The 22,750-nt window shown below is 45.1% G+C and overlaps 1 protein-coding gene across 2 annotated transcripts; it reads left to right on the forward strand.

The window, feature by feature from the left end:
- The first annotated feature begins 2,719 nt into the window (after positions 1 to 2,719).
- Positions 2,720 to 22,030, forward strand: RPN2 (ribophorin II). Of its 2 annotated transcripts, XM_053993064.1 has the most exons (18): positions 2,720 to 2,801; positions 2,884 to 3,086; positions 5,414 to 5,509; positions 6,170 to 6,345; positions 7,194 to 7,269; positions 7,651 to 7,785; positions 9,825 to 10,001; positions 10,378 to 10,496; positions 10,842 to 10,947; positions 13,325 to 13,416; positions 13,565 to 13,679; positions 14,013 to 14,207; positions 14,695 to 14,781; positions 15,273 to 15,368; positions 16,479 to 16,554; positions 17,451 to 17,580; positions 19,224 to 19,308; positions 21,660 to 22,030. In XM_053993064.1, exons 1-17 carry the CDS (start codon positions 2,720 to 2,722, stop codon positions 19,273 to 19,275), a joined length of 2,013 nt encoding a protein of 670 aa, XP_053849039.1. In that variant the 3' UTR covers positions 19,276 to 19,308; positions 21,660 to 22,030. The 2 variants fall into 2 exon arrangements, with proteins under 2 accessions (XP_053849039.1, XP_053849040.1); XM_053993065.1 differs by lacking the exon at positions 19,224 to 19,308 and having other exon boundaries at positions 2,771 to 2,801.
- Positions 22,031 to 22,750: the final 720 nt, after the last annotated feature.

A 22,750-nucleotide genomic window follows, 5' to 3' on the forward strand; every position in this document is an offset into this window, starting at 1 on the left:
TGCTTTCACTGAAGGAACTCCAGGACCCTGAGAGCGTGGTCATGGCCATTCCCAAGAGCCACCTGAAATAATCACTGTTATTTATTCCCACAGGGAATCCAGCTTGGTTAAACGAGAGGTTTGGGTTGTGCCCAGCAGAGCTGGGGCTTAACATTACACTTGCTTTTTTGTCTCTTTTTATTTGGTACTTAAGGAAAAACAAGGGAGAAGAAATGAACAGATGGAAAACAAGATTCAGCACTACATGGCCTGTGGCACAGGATTGTTGTCCCAAGCACGGGCTTGTTCCCCAGTGTGCAGCACCAATCCACACACCAAGGGGGGGTATTTTTGGGTTATTTTCCAATTTGCACAAAGTAGGGAGCTGGGTGATAATCCACAAAAGGCTGGCTCCCCACTCCTCGAGACTTTACATAATTTATACATTTTAACAAAGCTATTAGCATTCATTGGTTGCAAATATCAGAACTTTTTGTTAATTAGTATTCAATCCCTTACTTCCTAGTTATGTCTCTCATGTCTCGTGCTAATTAGTCCACAGGCAGGGTTCTTCCCTCCATTTGAGCCTTGAGTTTGGAGTAGGCGGCCAATGAGTCAGTGGTTGTGATCTCCCACTTCCAAAATTACCTTTCCCTCAGTTACTCTTCAGTCCCCTGACTTCACTCCTGGCAGCTCTCAGCCAGACAGCCCACTCCTATTTTCCTTAAAACAAAAGACTGGAATCACAGAATTAGAACAGAACACAGATTAGAATATTGTGAGTTGGAAGGGACCCATCAGGATCACGGAGTCCAACTCCTGGCTCTGCACAGACACCCCAAGAACCCCACCGTGTGCCTGGGAGCTCTGCCAGGCTGGGACCATTCCCTGCTCAGTGCCCGGCTGTGGTAATCACACATCCCCTGAACAGAGAGGGATAGCTGACCCAGGATTTTCCTGGGAAGCTGTGAGAAGATCAGAGAAAAGAACGAGAAACAATTCTTATCTCCACTGGCTGCACCTGTTGCTGTGCACATGTAGAATGTGTGATGGAGATTTGTTTACCAGTGGGTGGTTTCTTAATTAGCCAAGGGTGATGGTGTTTGGATTTCAATTAACCAATCTGGTCTGTCTGTATTGGACTGTCTGTAAGAGCGATGACTGTCTCTGTATAGTACAGTATAATGTTATAGATGCATATTATATATTGGCTTTTTGCAAATATTAAAATGAATACTATATGTGTTATGTTGCAAAGTTATGCTGCATTAATCTCTTTTAAGTAGTGTGGTAAATATAGTTTTTGAGCTATAGCATAATATTAAAAGAGAAACTATGTGATCTAAGATACTTTTTGTAACTAGCTCAAGAAATGGACAAGATAATCAAGAAATTCTTTGCATACTGACACCAAAAATTCCAAGAGAGGAATTACGACCTCCTTATTGGGACTGTTCAGACTTCTTCCAGACTTCTAGGAACCAAGAAATCTATTTACAAGATGAAGGGGGGGGGGGGGGCAGAAACTAAGGAGAAGACATCCTTTGTTTGAAAAGAATGTTTGCATCATGTATAAGATAGATGAATATGCAACAGGCTGTTTCTTTTAAGGGGTAATCCTTTGTTAGCGAGCCATGTTTTCTTGAGGAAAACCATCCGGACATCCGTAATTCTTTGCTTTTTATTGTCCTCTGATTGTCCAAATTCTTATTGCTCTAATTTTTATTACTGTGGGTTTTTTTTTTAATAACTATTTTATTACTATTGAACTTTTAAAATTTTTAAACAAGTGATTGGCATTTTTCAGTATAGTACAGTATAATATAGTACAGTACAGTGATTGATTCTGCAATCATGGAGTCAATGCTAATTATTACCTGGCGGGGACCCCAGCTAGCACGGCACGGCACGGCTGCACACAGGGTGAGAATATGGGCACGGCATGGCACGGCACGGCATGGCACAGCGTGAGAATATGGGCATGGCATGGCACGGCACGGCATGGCACAGCGTGAGAATACTGGGGCATGGCACAGCATGGTGCAGCTGCACACAGCGTGAGAATACAGGCACGGCATGGCACGGCATGGCACGGCATGGCATGGCACAGCTGCACATAGCGTGAGAATACTGGGCATGGCATGGCATGGCATGGCATGGCACAGCATGAGAATACTGGGGCATGGCATGGCACGGCATGGCACGGCACGGCTGCACACAGTGTGAGAATACTGGGGCATGGCACGGCACGGCACGGCACGGCACGGCACGGCACGGCACGGCTGCACACAGCGTGAGGATATTGGCACGGCACGGCTGCACACAGTGTGAGAATACTGGGGCATGGCATGGCACGGCACGGCACGGCACGGCTGCACACAGTGTGAGAACACTGGGGCCCGGCCCGGCCCGGCGCGCCAGGACTGGCACGGCCGCGGCCCCCGGGCACTTTCCCGCCGCGGCCCCTTTAAGACGCCCTGGCCAATCAGTGCAGCCCACATCCCCGCCAGGGGCCGCCCCCGAGGCCCGCCGGGAGGCCCGTACCACTCCCGCCACGCGGGGGAGTCATTTCTTCCCGTGGCCTGGCGACCCCGCTGCCGCCGCCGGGCCCCCGCCCTGTGCCCCGCCCGCCCGGCTCGGTTCTCTCTCGTTCACAGTTTCTCCGTTGTCGTAGCGGGCAGCAGGGGAGCTGAGGGACCCTCGCATAATACACCGTCCGTCTCACCCCCCCCATGGCATGATGGCGCGTTCCGGGGCGGGGCGGGGCGCGGGGCGGAAGCGGCGCCGTGGCGCGGGAGGGGGCGGCATCATGGCGGCGCCGGGTGAGGCGAGGGCGGCAGGGCCGGGCCGGTATCGGTACCGCGGGCATGGGGGACGCGAGGTAACGCGTTTATCTCTCCGCAGGCCCGCGGCTGCGTCTGGAGGCGGCGCTCAGCTTCCTGCTTCTCCTCGCCGGTGCCCAGGCCCTTGTCCCCAGCCACCGTCTGGCTGCCCGCGACCTGGCGCGGCTGCGGGCGGTGCTGGAGCGGCCCTTCACCGACGTGCGGGCCGCCTACTACTCCATCGTGGGGCTCAGCAGCCTCGGGGTGCGGGTGGCGGACGAAAAGGTGAGCGGGAGAGAGGGCCCGGCTGTCGCTGCCCGGCGGCGCTTTGCTGTCTGAGGGGCTGTGAATAGCAGTGAATGACGAATTATTAACAGAATACGAGTTTGTAGAGAGAGCACTGCTTGGACAGGGCCGTGTGGGAAATGTGAAACGTTTACAAAAGCGTTATATCCTTAGTAAGTACCGGAGTATCACTGGTAATTGGCGAGTCTCGTGTTATTTGGGTAGATTGCATCTTTGTACCGTGGCGCTGGTTCTCTTGCACTCGCTGCCTGTGAATTGGTGGCTTCAGGGCTCGCTCCTGCGCGGCCCTTTGTGATGGTGCTGCGGGTATCAGTTTGCCTTGTGAATAAGTTCCCTGCCTGTGGCACATTTGGTGGCCTGTACTGTTAAATAGAGTTCTCATTAGTTTCTTTCAGTTCAAGTACTGAATTCAGGCACTACAATTTTTATGTATGATTAATTATATAATTTCAAGGCTGGTGGTATCAACATAATTCTCATTGTGCTGTGTCTCTAAGCATTTCTAGTTTAAATATTGCAGGTTGTGCTTGTACAGCCTCGTCACACAGGCACGCCTGCTCATGTACATGTGGATGCTTACCTGTGCTTCTGAACTGTAAATAAAAATTAGTGCCTTCCTCATAGATTCATCCAGAATTCTAAACCCTTTGGTCTTGGTTTCTCTTTGAGTGCTGCACATAAGCCATTAACTGTGAGGCTCCTGAAGATGGGGTTCATCTTGGTGCACCCCTTGCTGTGGCCAGTTACTGCTCATCTGTGGGCTACCCTGGGAATTGCTGCTTTCCTTTGTGTCATCGTGGCTGGATTTTTTTATCAGTTCCTAGTTCTGGCAGTGACAGCACAGCCTTTGCTTCTGCAGGGAAACAGCATTCATTTATTTATTTTTTTTATTTCTCAAGGTTTGTGGCGAGACATTTTTTCTGCACAGTGCACCTCTTCACGGGGTGTGGCTATTTAAAAGGTAGAGGCAGTAAAAATAATAGCTAGGTATAACACTTGAACATCTGTTGTGGAATGACCCACCCTCAAACGTTTGTGTGCACTGCCAAGCTCTCCTGGAGGCTGAACTGTCCCAGCTCCCTCAGCCTTCCCTCCTGGGAGGTGCCCCAGTCCCTCATCACCTTCACAGCCCTGCAGCATGTCCTTGTCTGTCGTGGGCTGGGGGGCCCAGCACTGAGCACAGCACTCCAGATGTGCCTCAGCAGGGCTGGCAGGAGGGGCAGGGTCACATCCCTGACCTGCTGGCAGTGCTCTTCCCAATGCACCCCAGGCTGCCACTGGCCTTCCTGGCCCCCAGGACACTCTGCTGGCTCATGGACAGCTTGTTGTCCACCCAGGCTTATCTCCTGGAGCACTAGCCCATTGGTTAAACATGAGTTCCCCTTGGTGAATCTGTGTTGGCTACTCCTCATCACCTGCTTTTCCTCCACATGTTTTGAGATGAGAGCCAGGGTGAGCTGTTCTTTTCCAGGGCTGGGGGGAGGCTGACTGGCCTGTGATTCCCAGTGTCCTCTTCCTTGCCCTTTGTGAAGACTGAAGTGGCACTGGCTTTGCTCCAGTCCTCAGGCACCTCCTATTTTCCATGAGCTTCCAAAGATGATGGAGAATGGCTTAGCAATAATATTTGCCAGCTCTCAGAGCACCTGTGGCTCCATCCCATTGAGGCCCGTGGATTTATTTGAGGGTGTCATGTTTTATTAAGTGATCTCTAACCTGATCTTCCTCAGCCAAGAGAAAGTCTGGGAATATTCCTGGATAGTGCAATCCTGTCCTGCTTGTAAAGGCCTGTGATTTCTGTATGAGCAGTTAAATTCTTGGTTATTTTCTGGTTAAAATGCATGCCAGTGATCCATCTATCCAGCTGTCAGTTAACACAAATTAACAAGCAGTCCCATTGCTTGCCTTTATGCTGTACCTGCTTGCCCCACTTTTCTCTCTGCACTCTTTGAAATTCTGTATTTGTATCCATTAATGATGGTGTGATATACAGCTGGAAAGGAAGCTCACCTACAGAACTTCTGTTCATCTGTTCTCTGTCCTGGAGGATTTGCCCTACTAAATACACCTGTTAGACTTTAATTTTGATAGGCTTTATAATTATACTCAATTTAGGTTTGAATTATGGTTGCAGTAGAACTTATGTGAAAATTCCTTATGTCTTTTAGGAGGAACCACCCTTGTTTCTGTGCAGCACCTGGCAGAGTAGAATCTGGGGGGTATAAAAATGCACAGTGTTCATGGAGTTGTCTTAGAGTATCATTTAAATCTCCTCTCAGTGGTTTAAGTTAACTTCTGTTTCTCCACAGGCTGCATGCAAGTTCATCAAATCTCATGTGGACTCCAGCAGTGTTGAATCCCTCTTTTATGCTGCCCAGTCCATGCAGGTCCTGTCAGGCTGTGAGGTGAGTGTGGAGTCCCGATACTACCAAGGAGATATTTGCCTTGATGTTTTTCTTGGGTTTATTTTATGCATAACTTTTACTTTCTTTTAGTGGACTACTCTCTGTTGTGCCTTAGGTAAATAAACGTTTGGGCGTGCTTTACACAAGGCAGAGTATAAATATGTAACACAAGTATTTGGTCTAGGGTAATTCTGAGGGAATGTTTTTTAATTAAACACTGATGGCCAAGAAAAAAGGCAGCACATTTTGTTAGAATTCTCAGGACTGTGTCAATTAGAAATTCTTTGTGTGGATGACAGACTGTTTGGGTGTTGGAACACTGCTGGATACAGGTGCAGAGCACCCTTGCTGAACTGGGGTGGGTTATCCAAGCCCTCTTTGTCATCAGTACCCCTGGCTACTGCACAATGAGGTGATGCCACATGAAAAGCAGTAGCAGGTTGCCAGGATACATCTGAATGGATTATCCTGACTAATTGATAGTTGACAGCAAAACTTAAGGATTTAATCGATTAAAGTAAAAACTAATGAATGATAAAAGGATTTTTCCCAGAAGCTTACAGTTCACCAATCTAGTGCTGCTCCAGGAGAGATCAGTGGTGATTTGAAGACCACGTGTTTTCAAGTGTGAATCGCTGTGTTCCCTGTGCTCTTCCTCAGGTCACCATTTCAAATGAGACCAGGGAGCTGCTGCTGGCAGCTGTCAGTGAGGATTCCTCAGTCACCCAGATCTTCCACGCTGTTGGTGCCCTGAGTGGCTTTGGCCTTCCTTTGGCATCCCAGGAAGCCCTGAGTGCTCTCACTGCTCGGCTCAGCAAGGAAGAGAGCGTGCTGGCGTAAGTCTCACACAGGAGGGATCTGTGTGTTTGTCCTCCAGGCTACTGGGTTGTGAATTAAAGGCTATTTTACTGCTTAATATTTGGAATATAGATGTAGTAGAGTAGGTGCTGTGTTTTCATTTGGTGTATTTATCCAGTTCATTATTGTTCCTCGGGGGAAGGAAATACACGTTTTGGGGCTATTTTTGTATGATTTTGTAAATTAACTTATATATTCAGTTTAGTTCAAGGACAATGGTCAGTAAAGGGATGGTACCCCAAAAAAGCCTCTTCTTAAAAGGATTGATAACACAATTATTACTTTATACCCAACCATGATTCTGTGTCATTTATGGTTGCAGCAGACTTAATGCTCTTTCTCAACCCTGTTTGTAGTTCGGGGTGCCTGCACTGTGAGCTGGAAAATATGTGCCAGTAAGCTGAAGGAATCCTGGCATTTATCACCAAAAAAATTTGTTTCACCATGAAACAAGAGAACAGAATGTCCCTTAAAGGCCAGGGAAGAAAGAGAAACTAAAACTTGCTTTGTTGACTAAAAAAGTGGATTCCTGGAAGCCTCAGTAGCAAGTCTGGGATCTGTGCTCTGCAGGGATCAGTTTGTTCTCTGCCTTTGAGTCTATGAGTTCCTTGCAGCACTGATACAGCTAAAGTGGCATTCTGCAATGAATGCTAAGTTCACACTAAATCACTTCAGATTCATTCTCTTGAGTGAACTGAAGGCAGTTTTCTATTTTTGTTTTCTATTCTGAATGAAGTGTAAAACAGCTGCTTTGATTTAAATGGTGTTTGGCTTTTAAGGAAGGAATAATCACACACTTGTTTGGTTTTGTTTGTTCTTGTTTAAGAACCATCCAGGCTTTGGAGACGGCATCTTACCTGTCCCAGCAGGCAGATCTAAGTAGCATTGTTGAGGAGATTGAGGTAGGACCCCACTGTGCTATCTAATTATTCAGAAATTTGCTAGATTGCTTTCAAACTAAAAGATGTATTAATGTGAAAAACAAAATGAAAAACCAGCCTTGCTAATTGTCTGCCTGCATGATGTGGCTTGGCTTTCAAGCAGATAATTCCTTGGACTTTTATCTGTTTCACAGTGGACTGTAAAATAGACAATCCTGACATTTACATATAATTAAATCCGCTAAAGGCTGGAGGATTTTCTTTCATCCTGTTTCTAAATAACTATTACAAAATATATCATTGATCCCATACAGATAATTCTTGATTAAAGACCTAACAGCAGAGTTAACTTCTGTGGATCCACTAGAATGCAATTTAAATTTTAATAACTCTTTCTGTCAGGATCTTGTTGCTCGCTTGGATGACCTGGGTGGAGTTTACCTGCAGTTTGAAGAAGGAATTGAGACTACTGGCCTGTTTGTTGCTGCTGCCTATAAGCTGTCAGACCATGTGGGTACAGAGCCAGCAATAAAGGAGGTCTGTACCTGCCCTTTCCTTCCTTGCACACTCCAGCTCCCAAAAAGGATCTGCTCAGTCCCTGTGGTGCAGTGCCAGAGCCTGGTGTAACTGGGTAGAACTTCTACTGCAAAAAGTATTGAGAACACTCAGTGAAAAGGGACATTGTGGAGGGAATGCTAGGAAACAGAGTCTAAGAGGAAATTCCAACTTAAAGATCACAGGCTGAATTTGTTGGTTTTTTTTTCCCTTTTCAAGTGTACAGAAGGAAATTGCAAGTGAAGCTTAGTTTTTCTTTGTTTATTTAGACATGGTGTTGAAAAAACCCCTTGTTTCAGAGTTTGTTCTGGTATTTGGCACTTGTAGCACTTTCCAGCATTTCAAGGTGTTTTGCAAATGTCATTTATCTGTGAGGAAATGCAGGCACCCCAGTTTGGGGTGCTCAAAAGAGAGACAACATTACCATGTGCCTGCAGGAATCCAGATGAAAAAACTTGTTGTCTAAGATGAAAGACTGCTGGAAATTCCTTTTGATCTTGGTTAAGCCAGAAATCATTACTACAAGCTATCCACTTGATTTTTTTTCCCACAAGTTAATGGAGTTAGATGTACTTTGGAGTGAGAATGGCAGCTCCCTAAAGCACAAGCCAAAGTGGCAGGGTTAAGACTGAAGCCAGTGTAAGACATCTGAGTTCAGCCCTGGCCCTTTTCCATACTGCTGACAGACTAATGCAAAGTAATTTTGATGTCATTTTTGGGGTGGTGATTCTGCCACGTGCAATTCAAACTGTCAGCGTCCAAACGATGCTTTTAAAAAAGACCAATTAAGGGAAATTTAGGGTTTTTTCAGAATTGTGCTGTCAGAAATGCTGCTGTTGAGGCTTGAGGCTTTATCTCTGTTGAATGGTGAGAGTGCCTTTGGAATGCCACAAAATTGTCTTTAAAAATGAAGATGTCATATTTGAAAAAATAACTCCCTGTTTTTTTCCCCCCACAACTTCAATGAGAGTGTCAGCTGCTGATTAGGGTCTGGAGCAGTGCCATGCCCTCCACAGACATGAAAAACACTGCAGGATTTGCACTGTGCAGGAGTTTTGTAGCATTTGTCTGGATGCTTTTCTAGTTGTGATGTTGTTTGGTGTTCACTGGTACAAGCAGAAGAGTGAAGATTTGAGATGCAGTGGATTTCATTTAGAAGTGTTCTTTGCAGGTCACTAAGCTGTATCCTTATTGTTTTATTTGGGATTGTCTTTCACTGTACTCATTCTCATTAGAATTTGGCCCAAAATCCTTGGTTTGGATCAAAGTACAGGTAGCCAGTCCCTCTGCTTTCCAGACTAGCAGGCAGTGATGGAAGAAGCTGAATAATGATGGCTAATGAATAATCTGCAGAGAGTGGTGCAGATGCCCTAACCCTACTGAGTCAGCCTGCAAAACCAGCTGGGGGGATGCTGTCCCACTCCTGCTTTGGAGAGAACAAATTAGCTTTGGCACATCCCAAATCCAGAGCTGGCTCTGTGCTCCTGGTGGTACTGCTTTAAAGCTAATCCTCTTAGCTTGAGGACACTGCTGAGCCGAAGGGGAAAAGCCTGCATGGGCCTAGACTGGCTCCTTCCAGAGCCATTGGGATGCTTTGTTCTGTGGCCTTCCCAGCCAGGACATCAAGCCTGGTTCTACTCCACGTATGAAGACAATTGTGCAGCTCTTGCAGCCAAATTGTCTTTTTGCAGCCACATACAGTCTGGGTAGTTGAGCTGCTGACATCTTTTTACTCTGAAACACATCACTTGCAGAGGTGGATCCATATTCTGCTTTTCCAAGTTCTTGAGAGAGTTCCAGCCATTGTGGTTGGAGCCTCCTAGCCAAGAATAAGAATGCATATGAAATTCCAAAGGTAGATAATTTTGGGTTGCCTCATAATTTGAACTGTTTTTAAAGCAAGTGGAAAATTAAACAGTCTTTTATGAATGATGTTTTCATTAATAACATAATACTGAGCCAGTTTGCAGTGTTGTGGGAAGCTGCTGGTGCTTATATGTGGTTGGCTTTTCCTCTTTCAGGATCAGGTTATCCAGTTGATGAATGCAATTTTTAGCAAGAAGAATTTTGAGACACTCTCAGAGGCCTTCAGCGTTGCTCGTGCTGCAGGTGCCCTATCCCAGAACCGCTTCCACTTGCCCATCATCGTTGTCCCTGATGGGCCTGCAGCTGTGTCTCATCACCAGCCCCTGCTCAGGGTAAGGCCTTAGCCCCAGATCTTGGCTCAGTCTGTGGTGGTGTAGCTCTGGGCTCACTGAAAGTGTAAGTCGATGTCTTCCACTTTTAGCTCTGTGACCGAGGCTCCAGCAGATCTGGGATTGTAGTGCTTTTGTGAAGTGATTCTTAGGAACCTCATCTTACCAGGGCTTACCAGGCACTGCCTCAAGAAGGCATCGTGTGGAAGTCAGCTCTTCACCTTCCCTGTTGTGTTAGAAAGAACAAGGGAGGCTGGGAGGCTGAGGAGGGGAGAGCTCTGGGTGTGTAACACAGAGGGGTACCAAGCTGTCTGTGCTCCTGCATTTCTTCTGGGACAATGAAGAAATGCTCACAGAAATGCTGGTTTTTCTCTCGTAGCTTCAAGTGACCAACGTTATGTCCCAGCTCCTGACTCAAGTTTCTGTAAAGCTTGACCAAGCCAAGTCTGTGTCTAGCAAAGCCACTGTCCTTCAACAGCTACCATTTACTCTCTCTGGGTAAGAAAATAAGATTATATTTATGTGTTATTTAAGCAATGTTGGACTTAGTTTTCCATAAGTGTTTTTCCACCAGAGAAATGTTTCTGTGATAGAAAACTCAAGATGCTGTGGTTGTGTTTTGTTAGTGTAGAGTGACTGATCACATTTGATGGTGATGGTGAATTTCTGTTGTTTTTTCTTCTGACTGGGAGTGGGAAATTCCAATGTTATTTTGACTTTGGTTGGCTTTGAAGAATTCTTTTCCTGCTCCACTTAGCAATGTTAGTTTTGTGCTGTGTTTGTTTACCTGTTTAATGTAGCATGTTTGGAGTCTTCTTAACACCTTGGGGCTTTTTGTTACAGAGATTTCTTTGAGCTGAACTTCATGAATGTGAAACCTGCTAGTGGATATTATGATTTCTCTATCAGTGTAGATGGAGATAAGCGATTTATTGCTAACAAAGTGGAGGTGGGTGTGCTCTTTGATGTATTTTCATTCTGTGCTTATTCACTGAAACAGCTTTTTATTTATACTTGTGAAAAATGTTGCTCGTTGTATGGAATTTTTATCACATGCTTTTCTGTATTGCATTGGATTTTGACTCAGGATTATGGCCAGTAACCAGATTAATACATGATCAAAAGGGATTTGTGTAAATTTCAAACCTGTCTTATCATTTAGAAGCTGATCTGACAGCATATGAACAAAGGGTAACAGTGGAAGTGTTTATATGGCAGCCCTAAGTCGATATACAGAAATGATTACCAAGTGTTAGTTCTTCAGAGCATTCTAGAGTTGAGCCCATAAATCTCAAGGCTTGGCTGTCAGTTGTCTGGGGATTGCCTGCTGTGTGGAAGCTGAGCATTTGTTGTTGTCTGTTTGTATAAGCTCTAGAGCCCTAGAAGAGAGTCGGGGGGGGGGGGTGTCTTTTGGCATTTCCAAACTGTGTATGTGGTGAAGATTTTGTAGTGGAGAAGCAGTGACCAAAGCAGATGAAGTCTTCTTTTCATGCATACACAGCTCTTTTTTGGTGGCAAAAGCTCTTAGACCTCACCTTTCTGAAGAGCAGTTTTATATAAACATTTGGAGTTTTCCTTTCCTCAAGTTTGTAACAGTGAGAGGAATGTGACCTCTCTGACTGTTCATGTAGTCCCCCCGGTGTCAACAGCTGAGAATGCTCTTCTCCAAAGAGGTCCATTCCCAGGGTTAATTTGTGCCTTCAATCACCTATTTAAGGAAACAATTAGCATTTCAAGTCTTCCAACGTACTTCACTTGGAGTGGAGGAAGACACAAGTGCTGACCTTTACTCTGAGATTGGCTCTGTCAGTGGAGCAGTAATGGCACTCAGGGTGTCAGAAGGGGCTGGATTGTCCTGCTTAAGCCGGGGCTGGCACAGGGAGGCACCGGCAGGAATGTATTAGCTCCGGCAGCTTTGTGGGAACCGCTGCTAATAAGACACATTGTTATGGGGGAGGACTGCTGGGGAGCTGCTTTTTCCTTACTGTTATTAGCATTAATTGTCCTTAATGCACCATCGTTTTGACAGTAATGAGCTAAACCAGTGGGTTATTACTCAGGCAGAGACTACATTTCCTGGCATTAAAATATTTGAGAGATGTTTGTGTACTGTGCAGTTGGAGGGGCTGTGTGCAGCAGATCTGAGTTGCCTTCACACAACTTTTTAAAAATTTATATTTCTTAGTCCATCTTTCTTTACTCCCATCCTGGAACAAATTAAGGCTTTGCTAAAGTTAGCCTGAATCATCTGCATGTTAATGGATCCATTTTTGGAGGTAGCTTCTTTCTTAAATTATACTTTTTGTTGTAAAGGAACAGCCAAGATAATTGTGTTTGAAGTCTGACCTGCATAGTTTAGTTAATGTTTTTACATATTTTTCCTACAGGTTCTCTGTGAATTATTTTTCAGGCTGAGGGTGTGGGGCTGGCTCACATGAGCAAACCTGTAATAACAAATGGTAGTATAAGATGAAAAATGTCTTGGCAATGAAACTTCAGTTCTCTAGGGAAGCATTTATAAGCTGTGAGAACAAATGTGCTAATTAAAAACTACAGACTGCAGTAACTGCTTATGTTTGAGAAAAGAATTGAAATCAGTCAAACCCACTCGGCTCAGTGCCTGAATGGGCTGTGGTTTGGGGCTGGGGAAAGGGCAGGAAATCATTTCTCTGCTTGGGGTTTATACTGCACTTATACAGAGGAGTGTGATAAATGGCAGGGCCTTGTTGGCTGCCCTGCACTAAGGGGTAAGTGCTGTGACTCTGCAGGAAAGCTTGCTGGACAAAGTGCAGGTCTGCAGGAATGCTTTGGCATTTGCCTGCTGGTAATAAAATCAGCAGAAACCTGTTGGGCTTTAGGAGCCAACAGAGGCAGAACTGTTGCTGTCCAGAGACCTCTTGTCTCAAATTGCTGTCCAGAAAGTAGAACACGTGCACAGGCAGTGTGAAGTTGTATCATATGTGATGTAATCTTTAATAGCTTCTGCTAGTTCAGAAGGAAAACTAGTTGGATCTGGGTAGTTGGACTGTTTCATTCAAAACAGCTCTATCAAGGACAGCTAATTCCAGCGTGCCTGAGAAGTTGGTGTTTGCAGAGCTGGCTGCTTGTGCAGGGAGGAAGGGGATGGGTCAGTGACTGGTGCTGGAGCTTTGCCAGAAGGTAAATTGCTGTAGATCCTTCTGTGCAGGTTAGGCTCTGACTTGGGCTTTGTCATAAGACTCTCTTTGGGGAAGAGAGACTGAGGAGCTAAAGCATCTGCAGTGAACTTGGCCATAATTGGTGTGTGTAGTGTGCTCTGAAGAATTTTCTGTTGTGTTCTGTTGCAGCTGAAAGTAAAAGTTTCCACAGAAGTGGGGATTACTAATGTAGATCTTTCTATCGTGGATAAAGATCAGAGCATTGCACCAAAAACAACCAGGTAAAATGGCATGGGGGTTGGCATGGCATGGAGTTCAGTCCTTGATCCTGGAAGGACAACTGGCTCTAGACTAGAGCCTTGGCTTCTCTGGGCACCAGGCCTTCTCTTGCAAGATCACCTCAGTTCTGTGTGCTTTTTTTCCTCCTAGGGTAGCTTACCCAGCCAAAGCCAAGGGCTCATTCACTGCTGACAGCCATCAGAACTTTGCTTTATCCTTCCAGCTGATAGATGTGAACAGTGGAGCTGAGCTCATCCCTCACCAGGTTAGGACAATTTTTGTCATTGCTGTGTTACCAAGATGTTCCATCATGAAGCATCTGAGGTGACAGTTGCTCTTGAAAAGATTTGATAGGTTTTGAGAAGCCTTATGTTTCTGACATGTACTGTGAAGATCACTGATCTCACTGGATGGGAGATTCACTTCATTTGTTTTGTCTGTCTGTTAAATGAAACCTCTCCTGGCTCTGGTATTTTGTCGTATTTAACTCCACAGATTGAGTGCACATAGCCTGCCCTGTAAAAGCACACTTCTGATTTTTTTTTTTAAGGTAGATTGCTGGCTGAAAAGTCCTTGAATGTTATGATCTTCCTTGCAGACTTTTGTTCGACTTCACAACCAAAAGACTGGCCAGGAGGTGGTGTTTGTTGCAGAACCAGACAGCAAGAATGTGTACAAATTTGAACTGGATACCTCTGAAAGAAAGACTGAATTTGACTCTGCCTCTGGGACCTACACTCTTTACCTGATCATTGGAGATGCCACTCTGGAAAATCCAATCCTTTGGAATGTGGTATGTAGCTGGAAGTGGGGTGAAGTGGTTTTGTCGTTACTGACAGTCTAACAGGAGGGCATGGTACACGCTTGGAACCAAAAAGCTCAAATGTTTTGTTATTTTTAGTGACTAGAATCCTTTTGACTATTTGTGGGCTCTGAGATCTGCTGTTCTTTGCAAGTTTAAAGTAAGCATCAAAGAAAGACAGAAATAAACATTAATTTTATCATGTGGTGGTGCAGAAGTTTCAGAAGATTTATGGGTTTGATGCAATTTCATGGCAGGCTCTTGAGGTTGTTTCTCTGCTGGAAATAAGTCCAATTCTTAATGATGGGTGAATGATAATACTGCCCCTGTTTAGGAGAGGTTGCTTCTTTAAGAGGTTGTGATTTCCTTTTAAAATTATGTGAATTGTAGATTGTCAAATAAGGAAGTAGAGCACAGTAATGGAACGGATTTTATGCTTTTAGATCTAAGTGCATGAAGCTGCACGATTTCATTTCAGGCTGATGTTGTGATCACATTCCCAGAAGAGGATGCACCATCCACAGTCCAGTCCAAGAACCTCTTTGTTCCCAAACCTGAAATCCAGGTACAGTCAAGTTTATATGTGGAGATGAGGGCTTGGTGTTATGTGTTCTCATCATCATTTATTTGTAAGTAATGTAATTAAAGGAAGACCAGAGTTACTGCTTAATGGAAAGAAATTTGTTGGAGTTCTCTGGTGTATGAATAAAAAAGCTGTGTGTTCTAGCTATGAGGGAGCAACTGGTGTCAGTGAAAAGACTCAAACATGAAAACGTGTCTAGGTAAGCACCACAGAAAGGTCTCTGTTTCATTCCAGCCATCTGGGCTGATGTCAAGCTAACCAGTGCTTCTGTGAGTGCAAGCAAAAGTTAACTGTGCAAGAAATCAAACATGCAGAGACTGGGATAGACACTGTGTTAATGAGTCAGTCTTTGCCTTAGGAAGAATGGCCCTCACCCAGAGGAACCTTTGAGAAGAGCACTAGGGCTGCAGCTTGGGAGCAGAGGAGCTCTGTTGGAACACTCCTGCTCATGAGTTGGTTTGGTTTGTTTGCAGCACCTCTTCAGGGAACCTGAGAAGAGACCTCCCACAGTGGTCTCCAACACTTTCACAGCACTGGTTCTCTCCCCACTGCTTTTGCTGCTCATCTTGGTGAGTGAACTGGGTCACAGAAAAACAACACTTCTTCCCATCCAGTCAGAGTCACTTAGGAGGTTGGACAGCTCAAAACTCTTGGTTAATCATGACTGGCACAACAGTGCTGGAGTCACAGCTAGCAGCTGTCAGTGCAGAGCACTGGTCTGGTTTGATTTTTTGAGGTTATAGTCAAAGCAGAATAGCACTGCTGCCAAGTTGAAGTAGGTGGATGAGTTTCTTCAATGTGCTTCAGCTGAGGATGGTGAATAACAGTGGGCAGATTAAGTTACAATAACATTAGACTTCCACAGGGAAAAGGCATTTATTCTGCCTCACATGTAATAAATCCATCACAAAATCTTTGTTGCTTAATCCTATCAGATTGAATTCCCATTTATGGACATTTGAGTATCTGTAGTTGAAACATCCCTGCTACTCACTGTTTCATCAGGTCAGTGCTTTGAACTTAATGCAATAAAAAACTCACTGAGGCAAGTTAAATTATTTCTTATTTGGAATATGAAACTGATTCCAACAGTAATTTCCCATTAGCCAGTCTCAGTGAAAGCTGCCATTCAGGCAATTGTGTCCTCTGGTCTATGGAGTTCACAGTATACAAGTTGATGACACTTGAATGAAAAAACTCGTTGTTGCTGCTCCTCTTTTCCACCCTTCATGCCTTTATCTTTTGTAGTCAAAAACTATAAATGTTACTGTGAGCAAACATCTTGTATCCATAGCTGTTCTTTGGATGAGTCCAAAATGAGAGCATTACCTTTTTTTTTTTATTTTATTTTTAATGGAAATTAATTCAAGTGGGTAGAAATAGCAAAATCTATTTATTTTTCACTATTTAAATTTGGAGCGGTCCTCTCTCATCAGTTTAAGATATTTGAGGAACTGCATTGGGGCAGTCAGAAGTAGCAGGAGACATTTCCACTAAAGGAGCTCAACAATGCTGCCTTTAGCAAAATTACTACTGTCTCCTCTTGCAGTAATAAACAAGGACTTTTGTAGAGAATACACTGAAGATCTTAAACAGGCTTGAAAAGATGTTGAAGCTTAAAATAAAATCTTGTGTTTACAAGGCTGTTAAATTCCAGTTTTGTTTCTTTTCCTTTTTAGTGGATCAAGATAGGTGCCAACATCTCCAACTTCAGCTTTGCTCCCAGCACCATTGTTTTTCACCTGGGACATGCTGGTAAGTGTCAGAGTGTGTGTTTGACCTCCTCACCTGGGAGTTACAGATGAGAGCCTGTGGTTAATGGGCTCGTGGTCTATTAACTCTAATGACATAACAGCATAACACTTGTTCTCTTGTTTCCATCTGCCTTCCTGCTTTTCATGATTGTTAATATGGTGATAAACCTGTTTTGGCCATCAGCTTATAACAGCCATCATTATCTGGGCCCCTCTCTCACTCCATTTATCTGTACTTAATAGAACTTTGTATTTCCAGAGGTCACACTTTATTGCATGTTTATCCTCTGAGAGTGAGGAGGTTCTGTGGGGATTGAGACCTGCAGGACTCTCAACAGTGAAAAGCTGCATCTTTTCTTTAAAGCTCTTCCCATAAAAGCACTTCTGGTTCTTTGGCTGAACCAAATTTTTTCATCAATTTTATTGTGTCCTTGGTTACACAGTTATTTATTGTCTTGGTAGAATTTCAAAAGCATTGCAGGTTGGAAGAACATAGAATTGATTTCCAAATGTCACTATGTTTCTCAGTCCAAATCAGGTTACTTGGAGGCTTTATAAAGCTGTAAGCCCTTACAGATGTGTGAGGTTAATATCCCCTATTGAAATCCAGAGTATCCTCCTCTTTTTAATAGCCCTTAATGTCTATAATATGTCCATAATTCTGCCACAGGAGAGTTGGTTGCAAGCTGTCAGTGTCACAGTTTCACTCCAGAATGGAAACCCAGATGTCTTCATTCCCTGGCAATAATATGTGGCCTTTAGAGCTGCCATTCAGAGCTTCAGAAAGGAGATAGGAACCAAATGCTTAGGCCTGGCAGTACAGTTGTTCTGAGGATGACAAATGGTTGGTCTTTGAAATGCAATTTCAGCCATGAGCTGTCTCTTTTTTTCCCTTAGCAATGTTGGGGCTCATGTATGTCTACTGGACTCAGCTCAACATGTTCCAGACTCTGAAGTACTTGGCCATTTTGGGTGGCATCACATTCCTGGCAGGCAACAGGATGCTGGCTCAGAAAGCTGTGAAGAGGTAAGGAGGGGACAGAGCATCAGTGGGGAGGAGATCACAGGGTGCTGCTGTGTGTCAGTGACCAGTGCTTTGGGCTCTTGGACTTTGGATGTTGGGCTGGGCTGCTCAGCCCCACTTCCCTGCCTCTTGAACTGAGTGGGGCAGTGAGGAGCTGTCCCTGGGAGCAGCTCCTGCAGAGAGAATTGGCCATGTGGCATGTGCTGAAGGAAGCTCTTAGAATATTGTCAGATTATGGAAGCCACTGTAAATGTAGGAGAGGCCCAACTATTTGGGAGTTCTGCTTGTGATAAAGGTTTTAAGAGAAGGAATGTAAGGTGGGAGTAAACCACTGCTGTGTTCCTCTAGCTAAGGGGTGATTGTAGGGAAAAGGGAAGCAGCTGCTTATCATTTGTGCAGCAACAGACAAGAGGCAACTAACACGAGCAAACCCAGAGAAAATTCTGCTAGGTATTAGGGATACAGCATTTCTTTCTGTACTGGATTGGATTCATTCTGCACACCTGTGTCTTCTGCCACACAGTGTCTCGTGACTGCCCTGGTGTGGGCAGCCAGCAGTTTGCTGACCCAAGCTGCCAGTGCAGTGCCGTGGTTAGAGGTCACACCATTCCCTCTCCTTCACTTCTGCCACAATTTTCATGTGAGACTTAAGCTTTTGTACTAATGTAGCATTTGACTTTGAAGATGATTTACTGACCTGCTTTGCCATCACACCTGTGCTTTCCTTACTTTCCCCTTTTTGAGCTACTGGATACCTACCTGCATAGATATCCCTGGGGTCTCACCTTTTTTATTACACTCTATTAAAACCAGGACAAGAGCTGTAAAAAAAACCCATAAGAATATAATTTTCAGGAGGGTTGCATTGATTGGTTTTCTTTCAAACATTTCTACATTTATGGCTATGTCCAGGAGGATGATTAATGTAATTAACCATTTTCATGCTGTCCTCCCACCTTTCTCAGCCTTGCTCCCTCAGATGTCCAGCCCTCTCCACTGTGGCCTTTTATTGTGTAGCATGACTTCCTATGGGAATTGTGTTGCCCCTGGGACTGTTATGTCATTTAATAATGTTTCCTTTTTCATTGAAAGAGTAATGAGACATTATTATGAAGTGTAGATTGCCTAGGATACAGATTTGGGGGAAAATAATACAATGAAGCAAATTTCTAAGTGTCTTGGCTCAACCAGGGCTTCTGTTAGCACATAAATGCAGGTGGTTGGTTCCTGCTTCAAACCACTGCAGGGGGTGTCCGTGTGCTTTTTCACTGTAAATGACACGAAGCTGCAACTACAATGGCAAATTTAAAAGTAAAACTTCTCTCTGAGGCTAAAGTTAAACCCTTTGTACACGACTTTAATGTTCAAAAAGACATCTTCTTGTGAAGGCAGTGCCTGCCTGTCTCAGATGCTGAAGTGCAGTGACAATTAACCAGATTGCACTTTGAGGCAAAGCTGTGGAGGCCAACAGCAGGCGTGGGAAGGAGAGGGAAGGGGGCTGTCTGTATAAACCATCTTGTTACAGAAGTTACCAGAAGGCCTGGTTTTGCTTTTTGCATTTCTGTCACTGGGTCTGGTTCCTGGAACAGGGCTGCTTTCTTCCTTCCTGTCTTCTCTGAACCTTTCTCCCTCTCTCCTTTTGGCAGGATCGCTGCAGAGCAGAGCAGTAGGTTGGCAAAGTATAGAACGCTGCGGTAAAAGGGGGTTTGCTAGTGACCAGCTCTTCAGGAAGTAAGGGCCTTTTTGGATTTTGCCTTTCCCTGGGCATGCTGCCTGTTTCATTTCACCTCATCACTCACTCCTTTGACAAAAAATATGTGAGCTGAAGCTGCATCCCCCAGCATTGCTTAGTGGGCTTTAAAATTAGTCCTTGGGTGCCCTGGCTGCAGCTGGGTTGGGCATATTAGCAGGACATGTTCTCTGAGGCTAAATTGCATTTGTGTGATTTCCTGAATTATCTGAAGTCTGTGTGGTGATATGTGCACATGTAAATATGCTGTTGTGGGCATCAAGCAGCTCTCAGGTGATGAAATAAAACAATATTATTGCTCCTATAAATAAATTATTAGCAGTGTCAGCTGGAGGAGACCATGATCAGTGGCTGACACTGGGGCTGTTCCCGCTCTGCCTGCTGAATTACATCCTCATTTGGGGTGGTGAGAGCTCTGTGCAGCAGAGCCAGGTCAGCACCACCTCTGTCAGCTGAGGACACGAGCCAGTCCCAGGTCACCCTCCATTAGACTGAACATGATGGTGAGCCATGGCAGCAGCAGCTCCCAGCCCCCTCCATTCCATTCAGTCATGTGCTGGGTCTCCATTGCCATTTGCCAGGAGAAAGCCCTTTGTTTCCTTTCATTCCAAGAGGTAAGGTCCCAGTTTGCTCTGTGCACTGTGGTGTAGGAGGCAGGACTGCCCAGTTCTGAGTGTGTGTGCATGGGGCCTTCATTCCTTTTCAGTGCACTGGTTTGTTGTGGGGAAAGGAAGAGTTTGTGTGATGGGTCCTGTGGTGACACAAATCACTGTACAATGTGCTGCACAGGTACATCTGAGCATCTGCTTCCCCTCACATGCACAGTCAGTGCTCCAGGCACGTGGGGAGTTGAATGGAGCCCAGTTTCTGTGGTGCAAATCAAAACCAGCACTGGGAGGTTGTGCCACACAAATGGTGTGCACTGTGGTGAGAGCTCCTGTCTGCAGATCAGGGAGCGTGCAGGATGGTTGCATGGAAATTACCTGTGGAAAATGTGGCATCATGTCCCTCAGAAAAACACCCTTTTGATGTCTTTTCTCTCCTTGGAGTGTTTTGAGGTACTTGAGCACAGAACAAACTACAGCAGGTTACTGGAAAGGAACTGGAGGTGGCTGTCACTTGTCCTTTTGACTGCTGTGTTTGCTGTTCAGGCTCCTGGATGCTTCTCTTTAACATCACTTTGGGCCAGTGGTTTGCAGCTTTTTAGTGGCCTGTTACCAAGTGCCTCATGAGTGTTCTCCACAGCCTGCATGTTTCCTGTTTCTCAGGCTGGTATTTTAACCCTTCATTCCTTATGGGCTGAAAGTAGTCCTAGACTACAGACTGCTTTGGGTTGGAAGGTCCACTAGTTCCAACCCCCCTGCCACAGGCAGGAGCACCATCCACTAGACCAGGTTGCTTAGGGCCACATCCACCCTGGCCTTTAACAAATTCCAGAGATGGGGCAGCAACAGCTTCTCTGGGCAACCTGTGCCAGTGCCTCACCACATTCTGAGTTTAAAATTCCTTCCTAACATCCAATCTAAACCTGCCCTCTTTCAGTTTAAAACCACTGCCCCATCTGCCTGTATAAAACATCCCTCTCACTCCTTTTCATAAACCCCCTTCAAGTCCTGCATGGCCACAGTGAGGCCTCCCTTGGGCCTTCTCCAGGCTGAGCATCCCCAGCTCCCTCAGCTTTGCCTCAGAGCAGAGGGGCTGCAGCTCTCAGAGCACGTCTGTGGCCCTAAGATCTTGCAAATAAATGAATATGCACAAACCCTAAGTTAGATTTTGCTGCCATGTGCAGTCACAAGTATTTTTCCTCATGCTGAGTTTTCTGATGCCCCAGCCATGTCAGTTAAGAGTGTCATGCCATGTGTGCCTGTCTGGCATCGTGGAAGGCAAAAGGACCTCAAAAGGTTGGGTTTGCTATGCTAACCCTGCTTGATCTTCCTGGGGAGATGAAGATCTTTGTGTTAACATGGACCAAGGATTGCCAGCAGATGGATCAGCCCTGTTCAGAGGAGAAGTTAAGGTACTTGCAGGCTTTGCCTTCAGCCTGGGTTGGATTTGTTTTTTTGGGTTTTTTTTTTCAGTTCTGTAATTTAATAGACATTCATCCCTTTTGCACCAGAAATTAATCTACATTTTCTCTGACCATTTCCATGCTCCTTGAATTCCATCCCCCATTCCAGAGCAGTACTGGTTTATCACTCAAATAAGCTGCTTTGGGGAAGTAGTTTGTCCAACAAGCTGCCTTTGAGAGAGAATGAAGGGTTTGAGGACACTTGTACTGTACAAGCTAGTGCTTTGTTGCCTGGAAGAGTTAATTTTTTTTTTTTCTTTCCAGGACACACTAGTACCAGAAGAATGGAAGAAATGTGGAAAAACAAAGCAAATGCCTTCAGAGCAGAAGCAAATAAATAACTGAAAGTCCAGAAGAAGGAAGGCAGAAGATAATTCTTTTTTATATATTAAGTCAAAAGGGTGCCAGTTAAACTTTTTTTTAAATCTTTATTTTCATCATTGTGTTCATGCTACTGGAGTGCTTTTCATATGAATCTGGAAAATATTTTCTTCCCTGGATCCTCTCCCCTTCTCCCAGGACATTTGAATTTCTTTTTGAGAAAAAGAAAGAAGAAAATACAAATTGCTTTTCCCCAGGTGCCCTTTCCTCATCATAAAGATTTGTGAATAAAGAGGAGGAAAGGATGGTCCCGAGTGTTGTGTTTTGGCTGTCTCAGAGGCTGTGATTGGAAGCTGGGTTCACATGAGAATGAGAAGAGCTTTTTCTGGTGGGTAATTTTGTGTGTGAGTCATTGCTGAGTGTGAAGCTTCCTGTTCTTTCATGTCCTTTCCCTGGGGGCTGTTTTTATTGGGGGTGACTTCCCTCCTGCCTGTCCCTTGGGTGAGGCTGTGGCTGCCTTTCTCCACTAAAGGCTTGTCTCTCCCACTCCAGGCTGTGCTCTGGGCCCCTGGGGTCAGGCCTTGTGGAGCCAGCTGTGGTGCTGGTGTGCCTGGCTGTGTCTGACCTGGCAGCTTTGGGGGTCCTGTGGGGGCTTCACTTTCTTTCCAACCTCTGGCAGTAACCTTCTCACTCCAAATACGAGTTTGATGAGATTGTTGCTTCTGGCCTTCTATGAAACCAAAAGCCAGGTGTCTGCTGCTTGCCATGTGGCCATGTTTGAGTTACTCAAACTCTCATTTCCCATCTAATTCCTCCCTTCAGGACCACCAAGCAGTGCTGAGGCAGCAGCTTTGGCTGTTACTGAAGGACTCACAGATACTAATAACCAAAGGCCTAAATCTCCTTCTGATGTGCAACTTTCAGATGGAAAACTTAACAGTTGCTCCCTCCCCTGCTCCTGTGCATCCTGTGTCAAGGGTAGTTGCTCTAAAGGCCTTTATCAAATGTCTTCTGGAAATCCAGGAAAATTACAT

Source organism: Vidua macroura, chromosome 17 (assembly GCF_024509145.1).
Source record: "Vidua macroura isolate BioBank_ID:100142 chromosome 17, ASM2450914v1, whole genome shotgun sequence".
NCBI classification, from domain to species: domain Eukaryota; kingdom Metazoa; phylum Chordata; class Aves; order Passeriformes; family Viduidae; genus Vidua; species Vidua macroura.

What these genes read in the sequence shown, in the direction of transcription:
- RPN2 (XM_053993064.1), top strand. Translation starts at nt 2,720, where the DNA reads ATGGCGCGTTCCGGGGCGGGGCGGGGCGCGGGGCGGAAGCGGCGCCGT. An exon ending in TGCGGGTGGCGGACGAAAAG is followed by an intron (nt 3,087 to 5,413) that starts GTGAGCGGGAGA and finishes GTTTCTCCACAG; the next exon opens with GCTGCATGCAAGTTCATCAA. An exon ending in CTGAGCTCATCCCTCACCAG is followed by an intron (nt 13,680 to 14,012) that starts GTTAGGACAATT and finishes TCTTCCTTGCAG; the next exon opens with ACTTTTGTTCGACTTCACAA.